Source organism: Salvelinus sp. IW2-2015, linkage group LG13 (genome assembly GCF_002910315.2).
Source record: "Salvelinus sp. IW2-2015 linkage group LG13, ASM291031v2, whole genome shotgun sequence".
NCBI lineage: Eukaryota > Metazoa > Chordata > Actinopteri > Salmoniformes > Salmonidae > Salvelinus > Salvelinus sp. IW2-2015.
The window spans coordinates 10,342,336-10,356,561 of NC_036853.1; the positions used below are offsets into that span (position 1 = coordinate 10,342,336).

At 42.4% G+C, this 14,226-nt stretch overlaps 1 protein-coding gene across 1 annotated transcript in view; it reads left to right on the forward strand.

Moving 5' to 3' along the window:
• Window positions 1–41: 41 nt before the first annotated feature.
• LOC111971827 (protein unc-13 homolog A-like) overlaps window positions 42–14,226 on the forward strand; it is an 89,507-nt gene continuing 75,322 nt past the window's right edge. The window contains exon 1 of the mRNA XM_070446356.1: window positions 42–224. Within this exon, the coding sequence (XP_070302457.1) occupies window positions 203–224 (22 nt within the window). The 5' untranslated portion in view covers window positions 42–202. The remainder of the gene's footprint in view (window positions 225–14,226) is intronic.

Consider the following 14,226-nt stretch of genomic DNA (forward strand, 5'->3'; position numbering starts at 1 on the left):
CTCCCCCCAAATTGATCCAGACTCAGTGGGTGAGAGGGAAAGGCCAGCTTTTTTTTATTGTCACATAGCAGTGACACGCAATAGCTTAGTAGTGAAGCGGAGCTGATTACGTCCACCTATTTATACAGGCTATAGAGACAGATATCTACTCCGGATTGAAGCCGGATGTACATCTGGGAGCGATCATAGCCAGAGCTAAGAGATGTCATTGCTGTGTGTTGGAGGTAAGCGATAAAAACAAACATATTTCAAGCTTGCGGTAGCCTACTGGCTGTCGAGAGAAATGCTCTTGTTTAGTCGGGTAACCAGCTGCTTCGCGGGCTGTTTTCTTCAATGAATCTCAATCTCATTCTGCTATAAAATTTATCAATTGTGGTTTTATAAATTAAGCGCTTTTTACTAAATGTGATTTAAGTTGGCTGTTAACTGAATAAACTGACAGTATGTTTGTATTTTGTGGCCAACATTTTATGGTTGTTTAATTGGTTTAATTCTTCTTTTGATTATAGGAGTGTCTTCTAGTGATAAAGAAGCGTAATAGGCTACCAATGTCATCATAAACACGTTGATTGTCAGAAGCCTATTCACCGCACCAAATTAGGATTTGAACAGAATTAGAAAACCTCATATTAGGCCTGTGGTATGAAAATGTCTGATTTCTAGTAGATAGTCCTATTTACCATATCCCCTCACTAGACTTTTGATTAAGGTTATGTCTTAGTAGTACAGTAACATTAAAACGAGTGCTTCCTGCTGTGCAGTTTTTTGCATGCTATCTTGAACATGCACGCTTTCTATGATTACATAATAAAACTTTTATAGTTACAGTAACCTCAAAATGTGGCCATGGATGAGTTACTCATTTTAATGTTTAATAAAAACTCTTACATTCGTTTGTAAGATAGCCTAAATTTAAGGCTATTTACTGTATTACAAAAGTAATATCGAACTGTGTTAGGTTGACAACGCAACCAAATATCAGCATTTAAATGAGATGTATCTAATGCTTGGGTAGTTTAATCTGAACCACTGGCTTAATAATATTCTTTAACTTTAACTTTTGGTTTAGTTGGAGACGTGAATCCAACATAGAATTTGTTAACTTGTTGACAAGTTAATACACTATTTACTGTATTGCAAAAGTGATGTTTAATTGTGTTTGGTTGTCAACGCAACCAAATATCAACATTGGAAGGAGATGTATATTTTGTACCACTGACTTAGTCTGACATTAATTCCAGTTTTTCTGGACCAAACATATCTAAGTTAAAGAATAGGACTAAATCCTATCAAATCAAACTTTAAATGCACTTTAATAAAGTTTGATTTGATTTAGTCCTATTCTTTAACTTTGGTTGATTTTTGGTTGAAATAGAGATGTGAATCCAATATATTCATTATTAACTTGAAGATTAAATTTGACGTCAACCAAAGCTTGAAACCCTAGGCCTGTATATATAATCTAGTCTATTGTTAGTTGAACCCTGGTTTGAATTGAAACAGTAGCTGTTGATAACTTCTCAAATGCTATAATATTTTAGGCCTAAATAGTATCATTGATGATATATGACTTAGAGAGAGAGTATGATTACATTTCATTTGCTCTGCTAAACCTACCCTTTGGAATGACTTTGATAGCAACAGTGAATCTATATTTAGTAATGAGATCTCTCAATAATCATTCTCATGATAGCTCATTGGCAGTAGTCAGTGACAAATATCAAAGCTAAATAAGGCTGGGCTTAGTTAAAACCCTGGATGGGCAGCCTGGTCTCAGACTAGACGTAACATAGTAAATGTAATCTGGGACACTAAAATTAGTATGATAAATTCCGTTTGGTATGGTTACATAAGACCGAAGGTTACTTAAGGCAATAACGAAAGGAGGGTGGTTGGTCGGGGTGGATGGGTAGGCGAATCTCATCATCAGAATGTTAGCTAATTAGCAACTTTTCAACTACTTACTCCTTTTTAGCTACTTTGCAACTACTTAGTATGTTAGCTAACCATTCCCCTAACCCTTACCTTAACCATTTTAGCTAACCCTAAACCTAACCTTAACCCTTTAACCTAACTCCTAACCCTAATCAAGGGTTGTCTATGTTGAAAATTGYTTACCATGATGACATAAGTCTGTTGTTGAATTTTGCCCTCAAAACAACAGTTGATGACTTTTTGCAAATCCATGTATTTTCCACAGATTCCACATCACAATACGTTGACAAATTTCATTGAAATCATGCCGATTCAACCAGTTTGTGCCCAGTGGACTGTTTCGCTTTTGGTCATCTAATGATGATTGCATTCCTTATGACAGCCTTCCTCTTGAGAAATCATGAGTTTCCAAGGAAATCTGCTGAATGCAGCCTTTCACTGCCGTGATCACAGTAGATTGCCTCTAGCACTAGCCTACTATGTTGAATCAGTGTTGTTGGCCATATACCCCTTCTAGAATGATTTGATTGTTTGTGTGAAATACATTTCTCAGCGGATGATAAAAGTGTGTCCAAGAGATTTTACCCTGGGCAATGGGGTATTGGCATGAATCCCTAAGCAATTTACTCTCCCAGTTACTCTCCAAACAAAACACCCAAAAGCAAATGTTTTGTAAGTTTAAAACGGCAAAACCAACTGGGAAAAAACTGGTTGAATCAACGTTGTTTCCACCTAATTTCAACAAAACAATTCAGAGTGCTGATGTTGAATCAACGTGGAAAACTGATTGGATTTGCAAATAGTGATCAAGGTATGGGAATTTTGCCTTTTTTCCACCCAACTTTTAACTTAAATTCAATRTCATGGTGAAATACTTAGTTGATTTCACGTTAGTTGACAATTCAACCAAATTTCAATCAAAACTAGATGTTTAACTGACATCAGAGCACATTTGGAATAGTCTTGTAACACTGAGAGTCTGGAAGCAAGTTCAGGGAGTGAGTATTTTATTAAAATAAACGGAACATAATACAAAACACACTAACAGCACACAGACATGAAACAATGATGCCTGGGGAAGGAACCAAAGGGAGTGACATATATAGGGCAGGTAATCAAGGAGGTGATGGAGTGCAGGTGAGTGTCATTATGCGTTGATGCGTGAAACAATGGTGACAGGTGTGCGCCATAACGAGCAGCCTGGTGACAAGTCTGTTTTTGGGTCAGGTTGTTTGAATATCAGCAGTTTTGTGAATCCTTTTGACCCTTTTTGCTCCCTCTGTAGCTTGTCGATTTTAATTTGTTAGTAGCCTGCCTGTTATAGATTAGGGCAGTTCTATGTTATTGTCATATATCAAGGTAGTATACGTAGAGGTAGAGCGACATGCCACCCTCAGCAACCCAAAACGCCCACTCCAAAGTGTTTGTGACAGGATATGTTCTTGGCACCRTAGTTGTATAAACAAGCTGATTGCACAGATGTCAGGATTGAGACAGATCCCCAGATGTACCCTCAATATCCTCAAGCTTTGTTGGCATAGCAACCCTCTATTCCCTGGCATTTGGGCGCTTTCCCATTAGTATTGAGTGCACAGCTATGTTAGTGGTTATTTTTGGTTAACATCCAGTTGCCACGGTGAGCTTGAGAGACTTCACGGGGACTTTTCTAGGTCTTTAATACATGTAGGTATGGCAGCAACAACAACCCAGGGGAGAGGAAGTGTCCCCACTGTTACCATTTTTTGTAAATGCATGAATATAACTCGGCCTATACAGGGCTTTAAGAAAGTATTCACAGCCCTTGACTTTTTCAAAATTTTGTTGTCCTACAGGCTGAATTTAAAATGGATTACACTCAGATTTATTTTCTCACTGGCCTACACACAATACCCCATAATGTCAGTGGAATTAGTATTATTTTATTTTAATGTTTTTTACAAATTAATTAAAGAAATAAAAGCTGAAATGTCTTGAGTCAATAAGTATTACATCCCTTTGTTATGGCAAGCCTAAATGTGCTTAACAAGTCACATAACTTCCATGGACTCTGTATGCAATAATAGCGTTGTAAATTATTTTTGAACGACTACCTCATCTATGCATGCACCCCACACATACAATTATCTGTAAGGGGCCTCAGTCGAGCAGTGAATTTCAAAAACAAATTCAACCACAAAGACCAGGGAGGTTTTCAAAGAAATGCACCTATTGATAAAAAAAGTAGACATTGAATATCCCTTTGAGCATGGTGAAGTTATTCATTACACTTTGGATGGTGTATCAATAGACCCAGTCACGACAAAGGTACAGGCGTCCTTCCTAACTCAGTTGCYGGAGAGGAAGGAAACTGCTCAGGGATTTCACCATGAGCCCAGTTACAGAGTTAAATGGATACGATAGGAGGAAACTGAGGATGGATCAAAAACTTTGTAGTAACTCCACAATACTAACCTAATTGACAGCGCGAAAGAAGGAAACCTGTACAGAATACAAATATTCCAAAACATGCATCCTGTTTACAACAAGGCACTAAAGTAATACTGCAAAGTGTTATGTTTGGGACAAATCCAATTCAACACATTACTGAGTACCACTCTACATATTTTCAAGCATAGTTGTGACTGCACCATGTTATGTGTATGCTTGTAATTGTTAAGGACTGGGGAGTTTTTCAGGAAAAAAAATATGGAATGGAGCTAACCACTGGCAAAATCCTAGAGGAACACCTGGTTCAGTCTGCTTTCCACCAGACACTGGGAGATTAATTCACCTTCCAGCAGGACAATAATCTAAAACACAACACCAAATCTACACTCGAGTTGCTTACCAAGAAGTCAGTGAATGTTCCTGAGTGGCTGAGTTACACTTTGACTTACAGTTGAAGTCGGAAGTTTACATACACCTTAGCCAAATACATTTAAATTCAGTTTTCACAATTCCTGACATTTAATCCTCGTAAAAATTCCCTGTCTTAGGTCAGTTATGATCACCACTTTATTTTAAAAATGTGAAATGTCAGAATAATAGTAGAATCATTTATTTCAGCTTTTATTTCTTTCATCACATTCCCAGTGGGTCAGAAGTGTACATACACTCAATTAGTATTTGGTAGCATTGCCTTTAAATTGTTTAACTTGGGTCAAACATTTCAGGTAGACTTCCACAAGCTTCCCACAATAAGTTGGTTAAATTTTGGCCCATTCCTCCTGACAGAGCTGGTGTAACTGAGTCAGGTTTGTAGGCCTCCTTGCTCGCACATGCATTTTCAGTTCTGCCCTCAAATTATCTATGGGATTGAGGTCAGGGCTTTGTGATGGCCCTCCAATACCTTAACTTTGTTGTCCTTAAGCCATTTTGCCACAACTTTGGAAGTATGCTTGGGGTCATTGTCCATTTGGAAGATCCATTTGCGACCAAGCTTTAACTTCCTGACTGATGTCTTGAGATGTTGCTTCAATATATCCACACAAATTTCCTCCCTCATGATGCCATCTATTTTGTGAAGTGCACCAGTCCCTCCTGCAGCAAAGGACCTCCACAACATGATGCTGCCACCCCGTACTTCACGGTTGGGATGGTGTTCTTCAGCTTGCAAGCCTCCTCCTTTTTCCTCCAAACATAACGATGGTCATTATGGTCAAACAGTTCTATTTTTGTTTCATCAGACCAGAGGACATTTCTCCAAAAAGTATGATCTTTGTCCCCATGTGCAGTTGCAAACCGTAGTCTGGCTTTTTTATGGCAGTTTTGGAGCAGTGGCTTCTTCCTTGCTGAGCGGCCTTTCAGATTATGTCGACATAGGACTTGTTTTACTGTGGATGTAGATACTTTTGTACCCGTTTCCTCCAGCATCTTCACAAGGTCCTTGCTGTTGTTCTGGGATTGATTTGCACTTTTCGCAACAAAGTACGTTCATCTTTAAGAGACAGAACACGTCTTCTTCCTGAGCGGTATGAATTCTGCGTGGTCCCATGGTGTTTATACTTGCGTACTATTGTTTGTACAGATGAACATGGTACCTTCAGGTGATTGGAAATTGCTCCCAAGGATGAACCAAACTTGAGGTCTACAATTATTTCTTTTGATTTTCCTATGATGTCAAGCAAAGAGGCACTGAGATTGAAGTTAGGCCTTGAAATACATCCACAGGTACACCTCCAATTGACTCAAATTATGTCAATTAGCCTATCAGAAACTTCTAAAGCCATGACATAATTTTCAGGAATTTCCCAAGCTGTTTAATAAAGGCACAGTCAACTTAGTGTATGTAAACTTCTGACCCACTGGAATTGTGATACAGTGAATTATAAGAGAAATAATCTGTCTGTAAACAATTGTTGGAAAATGACTTGTGTCATGCACAAAGTAGATGTCCTAACCGACTTGCCAAAACTATAGTTTGTTAACAAGAAATTTGTGGAGTGGTTGAAAACCGAGTTTTAACGATTCCAACCTAAGTGTATGTAAACTTACGACTTCAACTGTATATCTACATGAAAATCTATGGCATCACCTGAAAATTATTGTTTACCGATGATCAACAACCAATTTGACAGAACTTGAAGATTTTAAAAAAGAATACTGGGCAAATGTTGCACAAACCAGGTGTGGAAAGCTCTTAGAGACTCACAGTACCAGTCAAAAGTTAGGACACACCAACTCATTCAATGGTTTATCTATATTTTTACTATTTTCTACATTACAGAATAATAGTGAAAACATAAACTATGAAATAACACATACGGAATCATGTAGTAATGAAAAAACTGTTAAACAAATCAAAATATATTTTGGATTCTTCAAAGTAGCCACCCTTTGCCTTGAAGACAGCTTTGCACACTCTTGGCATTCTCTTAATCAGCTTCACCTGAAATGCTTTTTCAACAGTCTTGAAGGAGTTCCCACATATGCTGAGCACTCATTGGTTGCTTTTTCTTCACTCTGCGGTCCAACTCATCCCAAACCATCTCAATTGGGTTGAGGTCAGGTGATTGTGGAGGCCAGGTCATCTGATGCAGGACTCCATCACTCTCCTTCTCGGTCAAATAGCCCTTTAGGTGTGTTGGGTCATTGTCCTGTTAACAAATTATAGTCCCACTAAGCGCAAACCAGATGGGATGGCGTATCACTGCAGAATGCTGTGGTAGCCATGCTGATTAACCTCTCTTAGGTAGGGGCAGTATTTTCACATCCGGATGAAAAGCGTGCCAAAAGTAAACTGCCTGTTACTCAGGCCCAGAAGCTAGGATATGCATATACTTAGATAGATTTGGATATGGATAGAAAACACTCTAAAGTTTCTAAAACTGTTAAAATTATGTCTGTGAGTATAACAGAACTGATATGGCARGCGAAACCCAGAGGACAAACCATCCCCCCCAAAAAGAATTCAGCCTACCACTGTTTTCAATGGCTGTCACTTTTATTATAAGACAAAATCCTCAGAGATTGCAGTTCCTAGGGCTTCCACTAGATGTCAACAGTCTTAAGAAAGAGTTTCATGCTGTTTTTTGGAAAAATTAGCCAGAAATTGTAGTTTTTCTAGGTGGCTCCCATTTTGGCTGTAGTGTTTCCAAGCGTGTGAAAGAGAATTTTATGGTTTATTTACGTATTAGGGTACCTAAGGTTTGATTATAAACGTTATTTGACTTGTTTGGAAAAGTTTATTAGTAACGTTTGGGATTCATTTTGTATGCATTTTGATGGAGGGAAACTGGGTTCATTATTGACTGAAGCGAGCCATCTAAACTGAGTTTTTATGGATATAAAGAAGGACATTATCGAACAAAAGGACCATTTGTGATGTAACTGGGACCTTTTGGAGTGCCAACAGAAGAAGATCATCAAAGGTAAGTTATTTATTATATCGCTATTTCTGACTTTCGTGGTGCCCTCTCTTGGCAGGTTTGTTGTGGTGCCATATTCTTCCAATTTTTTATAATGGATTTGATGGTGCTCCGTGAGATGTTCCAAGTTTCGGATATTTTTTTATAACCCAGCTCTGATCTGTACTTCTCCACAACTTTGTCTCTGACCTGTTTGGAAAGATCCTTGGTCTTCATGGTGCGGCTTGCTTGGTGGTGCCCCTTGCTTAGTGGTGTTGCAGACTCTGGGGCTGTAACGTCTGCTTCCAATTCACAACCTCATACACATAGATCCCCTGAACGCAGCTCACTTTCCAGCCCACTTTCCAGCTCACACTCTCAAACACCTAGATCCCCTGAACACAGCTCACTCTCCAGATCCCAATCACCTGAATTCTAATCACCTGTTCACACACCTGTATGTCATTATCACACGCTATTTAGTTCAGTTCTTTACACCCCATCACTGTGACGTATTGTTTGTTTTGTGACACACGTCTTTCAGAGCTCTGTTTTTCCCGTGATTTACTGCTCCCGTGTATAATAGTTTTTGATTGCCTCGCTAACGATGCCTTTTGTCTATTCCCTGCCTGTACTTTAGCCTATCGGATTTCCTGTTATCTACCTATTGCCTGATCTCCTGGATTACGTTACTAGCCTTTTCCCTGCCTGTACTGTTGCCCTTTTGGACCCCCTGTGTATGACCTTCTGCCTGCCCCTGGACCCAGCTACCTGCCTCCTCCTGTGGTCCTATGCAATAAACACCTGCTGTGCCCTGCGCTTGAAACCAGCTCTCTGTCTCCCCTCATGTTCATTACAGAATACCTCACCAAAAACGACAGATGGATTCAGCGGAGCTGCAGCTACGTCTGGCCAGACAGGAGGAACGAATCGATGAACTCTGCGACCTCCTTCGCCAGTCCATTCCTGCTTCACCCATATCAGGTGTCACAGCTTCTTCTCGTTCATCTCCCCCATATCCATGCCTAATAAATACCACGGATCCCCAGGGAAATGTCAATGATTTCTCATGCAGTGTAACCTGTACATAGACCATCACCCAGCTGACTTCACATCTGACAAAGACAGGGTGGACTTCGTCATCTCCCTACTCACAGGCAAAGCTCTGAATTGGGTCACAGCCCCGTGGGCCGCTCAAAGTTCTGATCTGTCCTCTTAATCATGTTTCCACGCCCTCTTTGAGGTATTCGACCATTCAGTTTCAGGTCGTCTCACCGGGGACCTGTTATGTGAGCTGCGACAGGGCCGTCGCTCCACCACTGAGTATGCCCTTGAGTTTCGTACCATGGCTGCCGGCAGTGGATGGAGTGAACCAGCTCTCCCTATAGTCTACCAGAGGGGTCTTAATCGGGAGTTACAGACTGAACTGGCCTGCAGAGGAGATTTAACGGACCTAAACCAGTACATCCGGATGTCCATATCCATTGGCAACCTGCTGGTGGACCGCAGACCTATAAAGTCGCCCATGGCCTGCAAGTCTTCCACGCCCTTCTCTCGTCCACCACGGTCCAATAGCCCTGAACCCATGCAACTCGGCCGCGCCCCTCTCACGTTTGCCGAGAGACATCGGAGGTTACGTGAAAACCTTTGCCTCTATTGTGGAGAGAGTAACCACCTACTCAATAGCTGTCCAATTCGCCAAACTCGAAGGGGTGACCACAACCCCTCCACTTCCGCCCGGGTAAGCACCTCTACGTTTTTGAACGTTACCAAAAGGCAGTTTGGCACTCACAGGCAAAGTTTGGGATCCCGGCTCTTCTTTCTGCTAATGGGGTCAATCAGTTTCTGGAGGGACTAGTGGACTCGAGGGGCTGCAGGAAATGTCATTGATGAACAATTGGCACAACAGATAAGGGTCAAGCTAATCCCTGTTAATCCTCCCTTTAGGATTAATGCGCTGGATGGACAACCTCTCGGAACTGATCTTGTGACACGCATGACCGACAGTATCACCCTTCAGATTGGCCTCCTTCACTCTGAGGTCCTTCAGTTAATGATGTTGTCTTCACCTAAAGAACCCCTCATCCTCGGTCACCCCTGGCTAAGCCTTCACAACCCTGCCATCTCCTGGCGGCAAGGGGAACTGCTGTCATGGTCTCCGTCTGTTTTAAGAACTGCTTCAGTCTACCCTGTCGAGCCACCTCTATAGAAGGATCGGAGTCTGCCATTCCAACCCACATCCCACCTGTATATGCCCAGTTCCTGGGTGTCTTCAGCAAGAAAAAGGTGTTCATTCTGCCCCCTCATCGCCCGGAGGACTGCGCAATCGACCTCCTTCCTGGGGCATTGCCCCCTAAGGGTCGGATCTACCCCTTGTCCATCCCAGAGAATGAGGCTATGGACACCTATGTAGAAGAGGCTCTCAACGTGGGATTCATCTGTCCATCCACGTCTCCGGCTGCATCCAGTTTCTTTTTTGTAAAAAAAAAGGATGGTATTCTCCGTCTCTGCATAGATTACCGACCCCTCAATGACCTTACCATCAAGAATCGCTTCCCTCTTCCTCTGATTCCGGCCGCACTAGTACAAGTTGGACAGGCTACCATCTACCTACATAGTGCTTACAACTTGGTCCGTATCCGAAGTGGGGATGAGTGGAAGATGGTGTTCATCACCGCTAGGGGTCACTATGAATACCTGGTTATGCCCTATGGTCTCACCAATGCTCCTGCAGTCTTCCAGTCCTTCATTAATTATGTTTTCCAGGACATGATCAACCAGTTCCTCATCGTGTACATTGGTGATAACTTGATCTACTCTCACTCCCTTGTAGAACATGTACAGCATGTGCAACAGGTCCTCCAACAGCTACAGCAACACCATCTTTATGTCAAGACTGAGAAGAGCGCCTTTCACGTTACTACGGTAACCTTCCTAGGGTTCGTGCTGACACCAGGAAGGGTCAACATTGACGAAGGCAAAGTCACAGCCATGCTTAACTGGCCCAAACCTGCCACCGTAAAGGAACTACAACATTTCCTAGGATTCTCCAACTACTTCCGCCGGTTCATCTGAAACTGCAGCAGCACAATCGCTCCTCTCTCAGCTCTCACCAGTCAAAAAACCCATACACTCCAATGGACCGACATCGCCCTTACTGCATTTGAGACCTTCAAATGCCTCTTCACCTCTGCACCTATCCTTAGGCAGCCAGATCCTACCCTTCCTTTTGCTCTGGAGGTGGATGCATCCGAGGTCGGCTATCGAAGAGTGGTGCCGCTGATTAGAGGGAGCTCATCACCCATTCCTTGTTCTTACCGACCACCGCAATTTGGAGTACTTAAGAAGTGCTAAGAGGCTCAACCCCAGACASGCTCGCTGGGCACTCTTCTTCACCCGATTCAACTTCATAGTCACCTACCTGCCCCGCAAGAAAAATGTGAAGGCTCATTCCTTATCCCGTCTATTTGACGCCTCTTCCTCTAACCCAGCTCCCGAGCCCATCCTGCCGCCGTCTTGTGTCGTGGGACCCATACAGTGGGAAATCCAAGCAGCCATCCAAGAGGCTCTACGCCACAACCCAGCACCTCCAGAAACCCCTGCAGGCAAGACCTAACTAATACCGTGGTGCCATACCTTGCTGAGTTCTGGCCATCCCAGAATCACCCGGACCACGGAGCTACTGCGCAAGTTCTGGTGGTCATCCCTAACAGCCGACGTCCGTGATTATGTTCTTTCCTGTCCCGTCTGTGCTTGGGCAAATAGCCCTCGCCAACTACCTAGCGGTAATCTCGAGCCTTTACCTACACAACACAGACCATAGTTCTGTATCGCCATGGATTTCCTCATGGATCTGCCAGACTCTTCCGGCTTCATGACTATTTTAGGTGTAGAGGACTGGTTCTCCAAGATGTGCTGACTCATCACCCTTCCGCATCTACCTAATGCCATGGAAATTGCCGAGTGCATGTTCCAACAGGTGTTTTGTCTGTATGGGATCCCGGAAGATATCGTTTCGGATCAGGGACCCCAGTTCGTCTCCAGGGTGTGGCGAGCCTTCTGCGACCAACTGGGTGGTATCCAGCCTATCCTCTGGATACCATCCCCAAACCAACGGGCAGACGGAACGCCTGAATCAGGAAATGGGGAAGTACCTTCGCCAACACTGCACCCACCAACCACACGAGTGGAGTCGCTATCTAGCCTGGGCCGAATACGCACAGAACTCCCTGGTGCATTCCTCACTCCATATCACTCCTTTTCAGTGTGTCCTYGGATACTTTTGCAATGCACTGTACCACCCTTACCTTGTCACAATACAACTGATTGGCTCAAATGCATTAAGAAGGAAAGAAATTCCACAAATTAACTTTTAACAAGGCACACCTGTTAATGGAAATGCATTCCAGGTGACTACCTCATGAAGCTGGTTGAGAGAATGCCAAGCGTGTGCAAAGCTGTTAAAGGCTTTTGGATTTGTTTAACACTTTTTTGGTTACTACATGATCCCATATGTGTTATTTCATAGTTTTGATGTCTTTACTATTATTCTACAATGTAGAAAATAGTAAAAATAAAGAAAACCTTCAAATGATTCGGTGTGTTCAAACTTTTGACTGGTACTGTACCTTGAAAGACTCACAGTTCTAATCGCTGCTAAAGATGCTTCTACAAAGTATCGATTCAGGGGTGTGAATACCTATGTAAATTAGATATCGCCGTAGTCCTATTTCATTTWAAAAAATGTCATTATGGGGTATTGTGTGCCGATGGGTGAAAAAAATACATAATTAATTTTGAATTCAGGCTGTAACACATCAAAATGTGGAGTATGTCAAGGGGTATGAATACTTTCTGAAGGCACTGTAGGTCTATTTGCATATCTTCAGATCATTAGTGATAAGGAAGAGGCTTGCTCAGTGCTCTGGGAGAGAGCAGATTCCTAGCTTCATTGTGCCTAGAGTCACATTACCATGTCAAACAGTACACACACACACTTCCTTGCTGTAATGAATGGGCTTGTTTTTATTTGAGAAACCCTCAGTCATTTCTTCTTCCCACATGAACATCCACTGAAGCTCTCAGTGTATTCCCCAGCATTTAATGTGTTCAGTGGCACAGCTAGCTAGCATGAATAATGCTGTAATCCAATGCAAGGATAATTATCTTGCGCCAGCCGAGGCCTGTTCAGTTCCATATAATCAGACACGATATTACATTATCTCATGCTCTGTTTATGTTCTGAATACATGATGCCTGTATCTTGCCTCGGAGAAGGCAAGAATCAGGCTTCTCTTTGAAAGAAAGCAAGCCCTTGGCTTTAATTCCATTTTTCCATTTCTGTGGATTCAATGTTTTTTTTATGTGCCCTTATTCTTCATAAGGGCGCATTTAATTGGATCCTGTTAAATTACACAGCCTTGACCTTTGATTATGTTGACTATTATCACGTTATAATCAAGATTCATTTCACTATACTCCCCTGAGTATGGGGTGAGTGAGTGACTTAATTTCCCCTTCAATTAGATAGAATAAGATGATATGGTGGGATTAATAAATTATGTTGTCTCATTCCTGCCTTTCAGATCATTTTTTTTTTCTAGCTCCTTCTTCTGTTTCTTCATAACTGAGAATTCCTGCAGGTTACAGGTTTGAATTATATTGCTGTTGCTTGCTCTTGGTACAAATACAACTGCTCTGAAGTATGAGGTGCTTGTAAGCTTTTGATTGGAAAATCTCAGGCAATAAAACCTTGGCGCTCCTCTGTAGGCCGAGAGCGGCATTATTTGCTGCAAAGAGCGAAGAGAATCTGTAATTGCTGTTGTAAGGAAGAGGACACATTTCTGAGGGTTTGCACAAAATGTTGGCTTAGTTTTTTTTGTAAACCCTCCTGCCATCACAGCCAAGATGCTTTAGCATTGTACCTGTGAGTGGCATGAGTACCCCTCTCCTACCCCTCTCCACCACCACCCCCAAACCTCCAATCCGCTACAATTATTTTTAGTGGTGGAGGTGCAGCGTGGCTCTGTTCTGCTCCTCCCTTGCTTGGCTGCACAGAGAGATTAATGGAACACAAGAAAAATAGATGGTATACACACACCACATGGCAGGAGGAGAGCGTGGGAGTGAGAGAGATAGAGAGACAGGAGGGAGAGAGAAAGGGGAAATCCAGGCAGTGAATCAAGGCTAATGATGGGGAGGGCACTGCGTTGGAGGGAGGGTGGGACATGGTTGGCTTAGGCGGAGGTGTTGAGGAATAGACAGCTGAACAGGCTGGCAGAATGACTGAGTAGAATCCTCGGGGGGGGGGGGGATAATAATGGAGCTCAACGTCTCTTTTGTTGTTTGTATTTTGCAGTGTTCCGTGGAATCACACCAAAGGGGATAAAGTAGGTTGTTAGATTGAGTAATGATATCATGAAAGACTTAGCTCTGAAGTTGGTTAAGTGCATTCTCTAACTCAGGC